Source organism: Ictidomys tridecemlineatus, chromosome 2, assembly GCF_052094955.1.
Source record: "Ictidomys tridecemlineatus isolate mIctTri1 chromosome 2, mIctTri1.hap1, whole genome shotgun sequence".
Lineage (NCBI taxonomy): Eukaryota > Metazoa > Chordata > Mammalia > Rodentia > Sciuridae > Ictidomys > Ictidomys tridecemlineatus.
In genome coordinates this window covers 229,332,836-229,346,475 of record NC_135478.1, presented here as the reverse complement: position 1 = coordinate 229,346,475, position 13,640 = coordinate 229,332,836, and the positions used below count along the sequence as shown (strand labels likewise).

At 41.9% G+C, this 13,640-nt stretch overlaps 1 protein-coding gene across 2 annotated transcripts in view; it reads right to left on the bottom strand.

Annotated features, from left to right (window-relative positions):
- The window catches only part of Rbm33 (RNA binding motif protein 33), a 98,465-nt gene extending 86,405 nt beyond the window's left edge, over positions 1 to 12,060 (bottom strand). Inside the window, exon 1 of one of the 2 annotated variants that reach the window (XM_078040906.1) lies at positions 11,558 to 12,060. In XM_078040906.1, the coding sequence (XP_077897032.1) occupies positions 11,558 to 11,600 (43 nt within the window). In that variant the 5' untranslated portion in view covers positions 11,601 to 12,060. Of the gene's footprint in view, positions 1 to 229; positions 276 to 11,557 lie in introns of those variants that run through there. The other variant, XM_040291213.2, reaches the window with a different exon arrangement.
- Positions 12,061 to 13,640: the final 1,580 nt, after the last annotated feature.

The following is a 13,640-nucleotide window of genomic DNA, read 5'->3' as shown; positions in this document are numbered from 1 at the left end:
ACTACTATCCCTCATGAACATACATGCAAAACTTCTTTTAAATTTAGCACCTACCACCAAAAAAAGAAAAATTATCAACTAGACTCCAACAATAAATTACACGTACAATTTACATAATGAGTACAGGGCTTTATCCAGCACTGCAGGCTGACTTGACACTCCAAAGTTGGTCTGAAAACAAAAAGAGCTGATGCAACAACACGTTGACAAGTGAACAACCCATCCTTACCCTCATTATGAAGGAAGTATTCATGAAACATCAGCCCAGCTCCAGCAGCACAATGGACATGCAACCTCTCCAATGCATTCCCCCTGGGGTAGGTCCAGCGTAACTTCCAATGTTGTCCTGGCCTGCCACTCCCCAGGAGCACCTGAGTAATAAAATGTACAAACCCTCTCTGTTGATTCCTCCAAGTTCTTTCTTTGGGACCAGTAAACAATAATCTGGGATGTGTGCAGACCCAGGGTTGAACACTGTTGAAATGTTACTTCACCCCTAATTGACCTACAGGTTCAATGCAATCTTAATCAAAATCTCAGCAGCTTTTTTTGTAGAAACAGAAACATGATTCTAAAACTCATATAGAAAAGCAAAGCACCTAGAATACTTAACACAACTGTGAATAAAGGACATGTTGGAAAGCTAACATTATCTGCTGTTTAAGAAATTCAAAGCTATAATAATAAAATCTGTAGTATTCATGTGTATATAGTCAAATCGATCAATGAAACAGAATAGCCTTCCACAAATACTTCCACACATATATGGACAACTGATATTTTACTAAGGTGGGAAGGATAGCCTTTACAGCAAAAGGTCAGGAGTAACTGGAGAACCCTCTATACAACAACAAAAAAAATCAGGAAGCTAAATTCACACTTTGTAAAGAAGATAAGTTCCTGGGATAAGCAAAGATATATGTGACAGTGAAACAAAAATCAATGAAAGAACAAAATGATAAGCTAGATATCAAAATTTTGAATTCTATTCTCCAAAGACACCATTAAGAAAACGAAAACAAGCCAGATTAAGAGACAATCTTTGTGAAGTACTACACAGCATTTTCCTGGCTTTTGTGTATTCCAGTGAATTAAGTAACCCGAGTTCACCAAGAAAAGCACGCGTAGCCTCGGTACCTCATCAGTGATTGGAATCTTTAGTGGAGCAGTCTGATAGAGCTGAGCCATTAACCTGTGGGACCTGCCCTAACCCTGGAGTGTCAGAACTTAAGGGAATTGTTGGTGTTGCAGAACGATCGTTTAATCCAATACAGTCAGCAAGCCAAACTGCTGTTGATATTAAAAAAGATGAAGCCAGGCACAGAGGTACAAGCCTACCATTCCAGCCACTAGAGAGGACAACTGATATTTTACTGAAGCAGGAGAATTGCAAGTTCAAGGCCAGCCTCACCAACTTAGTGAGACCCTGTCTTAAAATAAAAAGTAAAAGATTGGTAATATGGCTCAGTGGTGAAGCGTCCCTGGTTCAGTGCCTAATACTACCGCCCCTCAGCCCCCCAAAAAGAAAAGATGAATGAGTAAGGTACAGCAACATCTCAGAATGTGAATGTGTCCACCAACTCACAAGTACCCTGGTTTAGAGGTTTCATGGGGGTCTTATCACAAAAGCATGACTGTGAAACCACTGACAATGATGTCCTCCAGTCCTCTTCCCTGCTGGGACAGTAGAAATTCTAACCCTTTAAACACAAGGCTGGTTATTCTGACAACTAGCCCTCATCCTGAAGCCACCTAGGGCTCCCCTCCAGTCCAATCTTCAGTACTGAAGAGAAAGTAAATTCCAAGGGTTTGGGAGATCTATGACAGGAATTAGGAACAAAGACCCAATATTTACTTTTTATCCCACTAATGTTCCTCAAAGAGTTCTGTTCCACTCAGCTAGATCTTTCTATATCAGTAGCAGAATACTTTCAAGGGCCAAAGGTGGAAGCAACTCAAGGGTCTAGCAACAGAAAAAGAGATAAATAAAAAGTGCTATCTATATACAATGGAATATTGCTTAACCTACAAAAAGGAAGGAAATTCTGCTGGGTGCAGCGGCGGATGCCTGTAATCCCAGGGCTCCAGAAGCTAAGACAGGAGGATTCCAAGTTCAAAGCCAGCCTCAGCAACTTAATGAGGCCCTCAGCAACTTATAAGACCCTGTCTCAAAATAAAAAATAAAGAGGGCTGGGATGTGGCTCAGTGGTTACACAGCCCTAGGTTCAATCCCTGACATACACATACATACACACACACACACACACACACACACACACACACACACACACGGGAAATTCTGACACTGCTACACTCAGACCTTGAAGACATTATACTCAGTGAAATAATGTCTCAAAGTCCCAAGAAGCAAACTAAGACAAGAATCTTGTAAGACAGATTTTATTCTTATATTCTTGCCAGTCATTTCCCTTATGTTCTTTAGAGACAGCATAGACAAATCCTCATTAAAGTTTCAGTTTATATCCTTCACCGCAGTTTATACCAGCCATGCAAAGCAGAACCAAGGGAAGAAAACATGCTCTGCATTAGTCCAGAATTTGAAAAGAACACATTCCTGAAGTCAAGGAAGGATTAACTCAGCCAAACAAAAGTGGTCAATGCCTTCTAGTCTGAAGAATCTCTAAGTATAAAGCTTGTACTGAACATTCTGCTTTAACAGAGGAGTCGGTTTTCCTCATCAGCAAGACTAAAACATCTGCTGCACCTATACAATCTTTTTACATGCAGCATTTTTTATCTATAGTGAACAAAACCTTTACTTATAATTCTCATTATTTCACCCTCTTTTCCAGAAACTCAGACTTGGATTAGAAATGTTACAGCAAGTTAGCCTGCAACAGGCTTCTAGCAATTGTCTCAATTGTCTAAGGATTGGCAACCTTCAGTTCATGAGTTAAATATGGCCTGCCTCATACTTTTGTCCAAATTTAGTCACTGCCCATTTACACAAATAAATACTTAATGGAATACAACCAAGGCACTTCAATCACATATTGTCCATGGCCATTTTCAAGCTACAAAGGCAAAGTTAAATAGCAAACACCATGTACCCTGCAAGCTTAAAATACTTACTATGTGGCCTCTCCAGAAAAAGGTGGTGAACCTCTGTATTCCCTACTCTGTCCAAAAGAGAACTCATGTATAATAAGCTTCTATTCTGAATAGCTAATAGTCAAAATGCCTTATTCTATAGATAAGGATAGCCAGATCTGTCATTTAAACAATAACCAGAAAGTCAAGTAACATTCAGTAACTTTCAAACTGAATGTATTAGCCCTCCAGTATAACAATTAACTTCTGAGCAACCAAATTTTTCAGAAAACTCCTGCATCATATTGCTTTAGTATGTACTCATTGTTATCTTCCAGATGTAAGACAAGACTCCGCCTCCCACTGTGGAGGTCACAGAAGCTCCTATCACCCTGGGAAATCAGAGGAAAACAGTGGCTCAGCCAATGGGATGTTCCTAGACTCCAGAGGAACTGACACTCTTTCTTTTTCCAAGAACCTAGACCATCTTTTTTAAAAGTAGAACCTTGTATACTGATATAGCCAGATCTGTCATTTAAATATCACTGCTAAATTGGTGACGTTTAAGAGAAGAAATTTCAAGAAAAAGGAATTGTTGTAAAACTTCCCAGGAAGAGAAAAAGGTCACATGAACACTATGAGGAATCAGAATATCTCCAGTCTTCTCAAAAATAGAACAGGAAATCTAAAAACAATGCAGCAACACCACTGAAAATGTAAGAAAAATGAATTCAAATCTAGAATTCTGAGCCCACCCAAGTGTAGAAAGCTAAAAATCTGTTCCAACATGAGTCTCAAAAAATTTACCTTCAGGCTGGGGATATAACTAAGTCAGTAAATTGCTGGCCTTTCAAGCACAAGGCCCTGGGTTCAATCCCCAGCAACACACACACACACACACACACACACACATCAAAAACAACAACAACAAAAAAAACACCACTCTTAGGAAAACATAGCATTAACTGTATTAATTCAAAAGTATTAAAAAAATTTTTCTGGGAAAGTTTAAATTCTCAAAATTAACCTTGGGATTTTAAAAAAGCTAAACAGACGAACAATGATAAAGACATTTTAAAAACTTTAAAAAGAACCAGACCCAAAATGATTTTGCAGACACAAGTTCTTTCAACATTAAGGAAAAAAAAAAAATCACACTGTCCCAGGAAACTTCATAATCCACTCCAGGAAAGCAACACATACAAACAAGGAGGGCACAGGTATGCCCACAACTGTAAAGGAAGAAACATACACAAACCAGAACAACACATGCACACTTACAAGTGCAAAGAAGAAAGGTACCCAGATCAGAGAGCACAAGATATGCTCAGGAATGCAAAGGAAGAAAACTATAAGCCAATCTCTCTTGCAATCACAGACAAATCCTAAAACAAAATGCAACAATATGTTAAAAAAGAACAAAACATACAGATCAAGATTTTGAGCCCAAGAATGGCTGGTTCAACATTAGAAATCTATCAACACATTACATTAAGGGATAAAGAAGGGAGAATACATTATCACCTCAATAGAAGCAAAGAAAGCATTTGATTAAAATGGCAATGCAAAAAAAGAACTCTTAGCTAAAAAACAAGAACCACCATAAGCCTACAGCAAAAGCCACATACAATGATAAAACCTGTAAAGAACGTTTACTACACTCAGAAAATAAACACTAAGAACAGGATGTCTGTAATAACCCATTACGTTCAACATGACAGTGGAGGGTTTGTCAATGAATCATTCCAGGTTAAGTACAGAAAAGGAAATGAGATATAAATATTAGAACCAAGAGCTTGCAGAAATTTTAAAATACCAAACATAAAACAAGATGCCAGTCAGGTGCAGTCGCACACAACTGTAATCCCAGAGATTCTGAAGGCTTAGGCAGGAGGATCACAAGTTCAAGGCCAACCTGGACAACATACTGAGACCCTATCTCAAAAAATTAAATAAAAAGAGCTGGAGATTGGCTCAATATTAGAGCTCCCTAGGTTCAATCCCCAGTATTCCACAAAAACAAGCAAGATGCCAACAAGATAGTTATATATGATTCAATTACCAAAAAGTAAGAAGAAAACTTTTCTACAAATTTATGTAACAGGATTATAAAAACCATATCATATACAATGATTATACCACAAAATATTAGAAATTTTAAAAAAGAAGAAGTGTGAAAAACTACACAAGGCGATTTATACTAATTTGCATCTCAAGGGCAGGGATCTTGCCTGGCTTGTTTAGGAACGCATCCATCCTATGCCTTAGGTCAGTGCCTGGCCCCAATAAGTCCTCAGTGAATATCTAGTGAATGACTAAATGACAAAAAAAGAGACTGAACAATACATTCTTGTTGCTAGATGGAAGATTCCAGACTAAAAATATCCATTTTTCCCAAATTACACTAATAGATACAATACAATCCCAAAATTTTTCTAGTACAATCCTTTATAGAAAATTCTGATTGGTGTTTCTCAAGATCCTTTTAAAGACCTGTGCCAGGTCAGGCTAATCAAAAAAACTTCTGAAAAAGCATTCTGATACACACACACACACACACACACACACACACACACACACACACATACACGGCGGGGGGGGGGAAGCAATATTTCTAAAGAACTATATATGGAATCTATTGTTAAGAAAGCAGAAAAGAATACAATAAATCATGTTAGAAGGCCTAAATTAGCACGACCCCAAAAATAAAACTCCATGTAGATTAAAAGCTAAAAATAGGGCTGGAGTTGTGGCTCATTAGTACAGCACTTGCCTAGCATGTGTGTGGCACTGGGTTTGATTCTCAGCACCATTTATAAAATAAAATAAATAAAATGAAGGTCCATTAACAACTAAAAAATATACATTAAATTTAAAAAAAAACTAAACAAAAAAGCACTGGAGCATAAAATGTTAAAAGCATAGAGAAATTCTTGGCATAGGAAGACTATCAAAAAAAGTGATAAAAGCAACGGATACATTTTATAAGGTACAAATCTTAAAATATCCACACAGTAAAGTTTAAAACAAGGTCACAGTGCAAGAACAAAAAAAGTTAATAACCCTAACATAATATATAACAATTTTTTTTAAATGAGGAAGACACTTACTGCCCAGTGTTTAAAAAGCAGACCAAGTGCATGTACCAGCAATTCACAGGAAAAAGAAAAGGAAAAATAATATAAAAAGATGCATAATTATACTAGAAGATAGGAAATTATAAATTATAACATTTAGACTATGTTTCCATGTAAATGAGCAAAATAAAGATTCTAAGAAAAGGAAAGGAAAAAGAAGTATTTTCACTGCTGATGGGAGGATAATGTGGTAACTTTTTTGAGAACACAAAAGCAGCTATCAAAACTCAATTCCCGAGAATCTATCGTCCACAAATATTTGCACAGACACACCCAAGATATGTCTACAGATGTCTCCTATGGAACTATCTACCACCATGAAAAAGTAGAATAAACTGAAATGCTCACAAGAAAATGGTTCAACAACAAGTGGGTCCACATATCCCTCAACCCCAACATAGGAAGATCCCCAGGACCCACTCTCAAGTGAACAAGTGGAATGGCAGAATAAAACATGATTCTCGTCCTAGTATTAAAGGCCACACTGTACCTGTATGCGTACAACTACACACACACTGTTGGGACAGTCCTTCCAAACTGTAATATAGAGTGGATATTTTCACTTCTGAAAAACTGTACGTTCATTATAAATTTCTTATGAGAATGTGACATGACCCAAGATGGTAAAAGAGAATCTGTTCCAAATCCATTCCTTCACTGAAGCAACATTATAAACTGGCAAAAATTTCAGAATCAACTGTTTGGGAACTTTGGGATCTCATAGGAAATTTGCAAGAGCCCGTGGGGGTCAGCGAGGGAAGTGGCTACAAAGCTGCAGGAAGGGATGGCTGTGGCATGTCTCCTCACCTGCCTAGCATCCCCACCCCCAGGTCAGAGGCAGCAGCAGGGAGTACAGGCAGACTTTCTGGGCAGTTTTGCAATGGTAACAGGGCAGGAAGGACCTGTCTCCCAAAATTGTGACTGATCTGGGACTTGTCTGTCAGTTCCCTGAGGAGTCCACTAAGAGGCCAGCCTTTGATTTGAACCCTCTGAACTCTCTTAGGCTAAAGCAGCTCCCTGCCTCCAAAGTGTTTGTCAAAAACATTCAAAGGGGGTTGGGGTTGTTACTCAGTGGTAGAGCGCTTGCCTAGCACATGTAAGGCCCTGGGTTCCATCCTCAGAACCACATAAAGAAAAATAAATAAAATGAAGGCACTGCATCCATCTACAACTACAAAGGAAAATTTTTTTAAAAGTGGAGCTAACCTATATATTAAAAGAAAAAAAAGCATTTTAAGACATTACCTAAAGTCATCTGGGGCAAAGGATTGTGGACACGGCAAGCAACATATTAACCAAAAAGCCTGGGGAAAAAGAGGGTAGGGAGGAAAAAAACACTAGGGACTGTGGGCTTTGAAGGGCTCCCATACACTATGTGGAATTTAGAACACCATACACATGCTTAGGGTTGGACAACTCCTGAGAGGACCCATGATTTGTCCATCCGGCTGCTATTTGGCTCTGGGTAGGCAGAAGGTGAAGGTTAACGTAGTTACAGATGGCCTAGATGAGCAATGAAGAAGCACCTCAGCTACAGTCAATCCACACGCTTGGAGGGAGGATGCTTTTTCTTTCTTTCTTTTCTTTTTTTTTTTTTTTTTAATATTTGTAGATTCGGGGACTTAAGGAAATCTGTCAGATCACTTGCTATTAGTAAGCACTGAGATAACAAAAGGAGGGACTTCAGTGACCACACAGAATAAGGAACACAGTCTCCACAAAATTAGTTTGGAAAAGTTATTTTAAAACCAGACAAATGAAATCCACAACAACAATGACAAAATCAGAGGATAGAGGATATTCTAAAAATTTTTTAAATTATCACATTACACAAAGTGTCCAAGTGTCAATCCCAAAATTGAGGTATGTTAAGTACTGAACTAATACAGTCTGAGGAGCTGAAAGAAAAAGTGAAAAAATAAAGAGCCTAAGGAAGGGTGCTACCCCCAACAGTACCAACATATGCATTACAGGAGTGCCAAAAGGAGAAGACAAAGTAGTAGAATGAAGACTCAAAGAAACAGTGGCCAAAATAATGGCCAAATGTAATGGAAGATATGAGTCTACACATCAAAGAATCTCAATCAACTCCAAGCAGGATAAATTTAAAGAGACACTTACATACATTAAAATCAAATGTATGACCAAAACCAAAGAGGATTGAAAGCATAAAGAGAAAAGCAATTATTGGTTCTTCAATAAGATAAAAGTCAGCATCTCATCAGAAAGCACGGAGACCAGAAGGTAGTGAGATGAAATATTTAAAATACTAAAAGTATAAAAAGGACAACCAAGAATTCTATATTTGACAACTATCCTTCCAAAATTCTACTTACAGATAAATAAAACCTGAAGAAGTCTGTCACTAATAGACCTGTCCCACAAGAAATGCTAAAAGGAGTAATGGCTAAAATGAAAGTAAGGCTATTATTCTTTTCTCCACTCCCCAAGTTCCTCTGGTTTAAGCTAAGTTGAATTCAGTGTGAAGGGAGTTAGTGTACACACGTACACACACATACACACACACGTACATACATATACACACCAGTAACTATGGACCTATCTCCTTCATCAGCACCATTAGAGATTAACATGCTTCACACTTTCTACCCAGTAAATTTTCTCTGATGCAGCACTAAAATTCATTTCATGTTAACAATTTCAAGGAAAAACCTTTTGCCCTGTGCTGCTTTCTTCCCCACCTTTTTACCTGGAGATCACAGAACTTTCCTTGACTGGCTTCCTCTGGACCAAGTTAAGACAACTGTATTAGCATCTACACTGCTCTGTTGTTTATTCTTGCTCTAAAATTTTGCAAGCCTAGGATTTGTTTAAAATACAGGAAAGTACAGGAATGGAAAGATCAATACAGATGGGACTAATTCATGATGGTTCAACTTACAATTTTTGACTTCCCAAATGTGCACTGTGTTGAAACCATATTTTAAACTCTGGTCTTTTCCCAGGCTAGAAATACAGTTTATTCATATTTTCTCTCTCTCTGCCCAGTTAAAGATTAATTAAGTGTTCTGAGCACATTTAAGATAAATTAGGCTAAGCTGCAATGTTTGGTTTTTTAGTTGTATTAAATGCATTTTCAACAAGGCATCTTCACTGTAGAACGAGTTAATCAGGACATAATCTATAGTAAGTTAAGGAACATCTACTATATGTTGATAAATGTTAAAACTGTGTGGTGGATATACAGTTTCATTATTCTTTCTACTAATGTGTATGCCTGCAAAATTCTAATAAAAGCTTTCCTTTATAAGATTTATCTAGGAAACAAAATTACAAACATTGATTTCCATTTTTGTCTAATCTATAAAAAGTAGATTATATAAAACTCAAAAATGCTGTTGTAGAATTTTAAGTAAAATAATGCACTCACTCCTAAAGTAGTTTACTTATGAACCATAAATCATTAAAAAAACATTGGGAGGGGAGTTAAGATTTACATGCTCATTTCTTGTTATTTTATTTATATACAATAAAATGAAGCACTAGAAAACCTAGAAACTTATTAACTATTTGCTCATAAGTAAATGCCCCCCAAATGCCATGGCTTTTGTTTTCAGTCTCCAATACTATTTTCTTTATTAGCAAGGCCAGCAACCCCATCCTTACCCTCATTATTTGGCTGCAACAACAACTGAGAATTGCATCTAGTCAAGAGTGACCTGCTTTCCAGTAAGAGCCTAAGCAAACATTCCTACATATCTTCACGTTGTGACATCTATTTTGCCTAGCCAGATTCCATTAGTTTCTGGCTGTACTCTGAGTAATTAAGATCATTTTATTCAGTAACATTGATCACTTACTATACAAGAAGTCAGTGACTTTCAAACTGACAATCTTGAACATTTAGTGACTGTGAAATTAATTTCAGTCATAACCAGCATTTTAACACAATAAAAAAGAAAAGAGTGCATGGCACATAGTATGCACCAGTATTGTCCATGATGAAACTTCTTTCTTTCATGTTTATCAAGTCACAACATCAATCATATTACTGTGAAATACAAAACCAATGTGCTAAGTAACGTGTAACTGAGGCACTACTAATAGACAATGCAAGTATTTCTAATTAAACAAGATTTAGTAATACAAGATTTAAAAAAAACTAACAAAAGTTAGGGTATAGTTCTAGATTATTTTTGTTTGTTTCACAAAGAAAACATTTTATTTTTTAATATCTTATTTGTTAAATATCTGCTGAACATATGCAGTGTGCCAGGAACTTGGAATGTAGAGTAGAATGGACGACCCGTCCTCAAGGAGTCTTATAGACTCCTGAAGTAAGAAGACTAAGAACAATCACTAAAGAAAGTGATCAACTGATTAAATCTCAGAAGAAAACAAAGGTGCTAGTGAATGAAGAGGAAAAAGGTACCTAGGAAGGAGATGGTCACACTGCAGACAATGGCTTCCAGGAGGGAGCCAGAAGCCCACTGGATTAGAAGTCAGCCCCTGCAAGAGTGAGCCCAGGAGAGGTGCCTGCAGAGGCAGCAGCTCCTGCTACAGACTTCAGGGGGTGGGGAGATGACAAGCCTGTAGGTGAGGCAGAAGGGACCAAGTGTCACAGAACTCAAATACTGGTAAGGAGTATGGCGTGAGTCTTAACAGCAAAGAAAAACATGGCACCTGTGACAAAATGGAAGAGAAAACCACAAAACTACCCCTCTAAAATGGCAGTTCTCAAACTTGAGAGCCTCACAGTTGAGAACCCCCAAAGCTTTTGTTTATGGCAGTTACAGCCACTGATAGTTAAAATGTATTAGTTGTCCGCTCCACGCCTTCCCGGGTCCTACCGCCTCTGGGAAACCCCACTGACACCAGTGAAAAGTGCACATGACACTTTAAGCCTTTATAACAAAAGGGGCTTGGATCCAGAAGTTCCCAGGTGACACCAACAATAACATTAAACACATAAATTCAACCTCAAAGATGCAGAGACAAGCAAACTGCATACATTAGAGAAGGTTAACCCGAAAGCCCCAGCGCTGTCCGCAGAAAGGCCCTGTCTGAAGAGCACGGTGACAGCCCTGAGCTGTGCGCCCGCAGGCGCGGCTCGGCCTGCCCCTCGGTCAGCCCCCGGCCCCAGTGCGCACGCAGGGCCAGAGCGCGGCCGGCGGACCCCGGGGCCAGCGCGGCCCGCACAGCCCGGGCGGACTCGCGACTCGGGGCCCGAGCGGAACCGGGGCTGCGCCCGCCCCGCACCTTCCCACCCCAGGAACGCCGCCGCGCGCGGCCCCGACCTCGTTGGGCCTGCGGGTCCGCGCGGGCCTGGCCCTCGCCCCGGCGTCCCCTCGGCGCGACGGCGGCCCCGGACAGCCGGGCCACACAAAGGCTGCGCCCGGCCCACGTACCTGCGGCGCCGGCTCCGCCGCCCGCGCCCAGAGCGGCCGCCATGGCCCTCGAGGGCCCGCTCCGGCCGCGCCCCGGGCCGGCCAACGGGGCTGCTGCGGGCCGGGGCGGCAGGGGAGCGGCCGCGGGCCCGCGCGGGGCGAGCGCAGCACGGGAGGCCGGCGCGTCGCGGTGCGCAGCGGCCCGTCGCCTCCGCAAGAGGAAAACAACACTACGGCAACATGGCCGCGCCGCGGTGCATGCCGGGAGGAAGGGCGGGCCGGCCGGGAGGAAGGCGCGCGGGCGGGCGCCCAAGGCCGCAGGAGCCCGGGATCGCCCCAGTGCTCGGCGGTGCGCGAGGAGGGCAGGCGCGCGGCAGCGGCCTCCGCAGGGCCGCGAACGCCAGAGCTTGAAGTTCGGGCGCGGGCGGCCGCTGGCCGTCAGCGGACCCCGTTGCTGTCGTAAAGCGCTTTGCAGCAGCCGGACCGGCAACGCTTTACGCCGGCCTGCCGTCGAAAGTGGGCGTGGGTTGGCGCGGGCGGGAACGTCGGGGTCGCGCACGCGCAGTCGCGTCCCCGCATCCCGCTGGGCGCTGGGCCGCGGACCCCGTCATCCACTCGACTGTGGGCGCCGACGGTAGGAGTGAGGAGGGTGGACGCCTAGCTGCGGGGCGCTTCTGGGCCATGGAGAAGCTGAAGGCTAGGGAAGGGAACCGGCGGAGGCCGCGGTGGGTGTTGGACGGGGAGGGGAAGCGGACGGCCGGGCGGAGGTCCCCGGTGAGCGTCGCGCCGAGCAGGGTGCGGGGGCAGCCACCTCCCCGGGGCGCGGGAGGGGCGTGGAGCCCCCCAGGGCCGGGCTGACCGCGCGGGGGAGCGAGCCGGCGAGAGGACGTCTGCGTGGACTCGTCCCGCTTTGTGTGGTTGAGATTTTTTATCAAAATGTTGGGGGAAATAAACATTTCTGGGTGAATACGTGTTGGATTACAAATAAAAACAGTGTTTTTTAAGAACATCCTTTTAATTCAATCTCATGAAACCTCTGCCCTCCCCCAAAATGAAGTGAATCAGCCTTGCAAGCCCCCTCGTCGAACGACGCGGCCTCCCCAAGGAGGCGCGGAACCCGTTTCCATTCAAGCGGCTTGAATTCTGTGTTTTGAGCTGTCGAGGATGGAACTCAGAAGCTATTTTTCAGAATGAATTCAGGAGTGATCTTAAGAAGGAGGCCTCAAAAACGAAATCACCCTGATGAAGCCCTCTCGTGGTTTGTACCATGGTAGACCTCCTGAAACTGAGCTTCTCCAGGACAGAACTCTAGGCTTTTTAAATCAAATGCCCACTAGTGTCTGAAGAGCTTTACCAATTATTGTAAATGAAGGTTTAACAACTCCCCTTGTCTCGGAACAAATTTTACTTTGAGTTAACTTTCTAACTTGCCCTAGACACCTGATGAAGGTGAAAGATCAACGGTGGTATAAACCGTTTTGCTTATGGTAAAAGTAACCACTGACTGGTACGTGGCTTCCACTAGAGAACAGTGAACAAAGCTTCAGCATCTGGAAGGAAGTTAGACTTTTAGGTTCTCTGAAGTGAGTTTGCTCTTAACTGACTGTGGGATCTACAAGATGGACTCTAGGAACCACCATGAAAAATACTGCTCCCCATGGATCAGGAGCTTGTAAGCCAAGGAGGCTCTCTCCCCTCATCTGGCACGTTATTTGTCTTGGGGAGTCCTCCCGGTGTGAGTGGTGGTGAAATGTTTGTGTGTGTGTGTGTGTGTGTGTGTGTATGTGTGTTTCCTGAATCTCTCCACTAAGAGGGCCTGGAGAGTAATGACTCAAGAGCAGTGAGCACCCAAGTTGCACCTAATCTTGGCTTCTAAATACCATTTTCTAACAGGAACCCTTACTTTTGTGTTTCAAGACAAAGGCATGGGACCAACAAAATGAGCCTGGAATGTCTTGTTACTTACAAAAATAAAGAAGGCTCTCAAGAAGTGATCAAGACATGTCAGAAGGACAAAAGTGAAACTTTGTGGACTTCCACTGGCTATATCAGAGATAAACGGGCATCACATTAAATAAAGATAATAATAGATTAAAACACACTG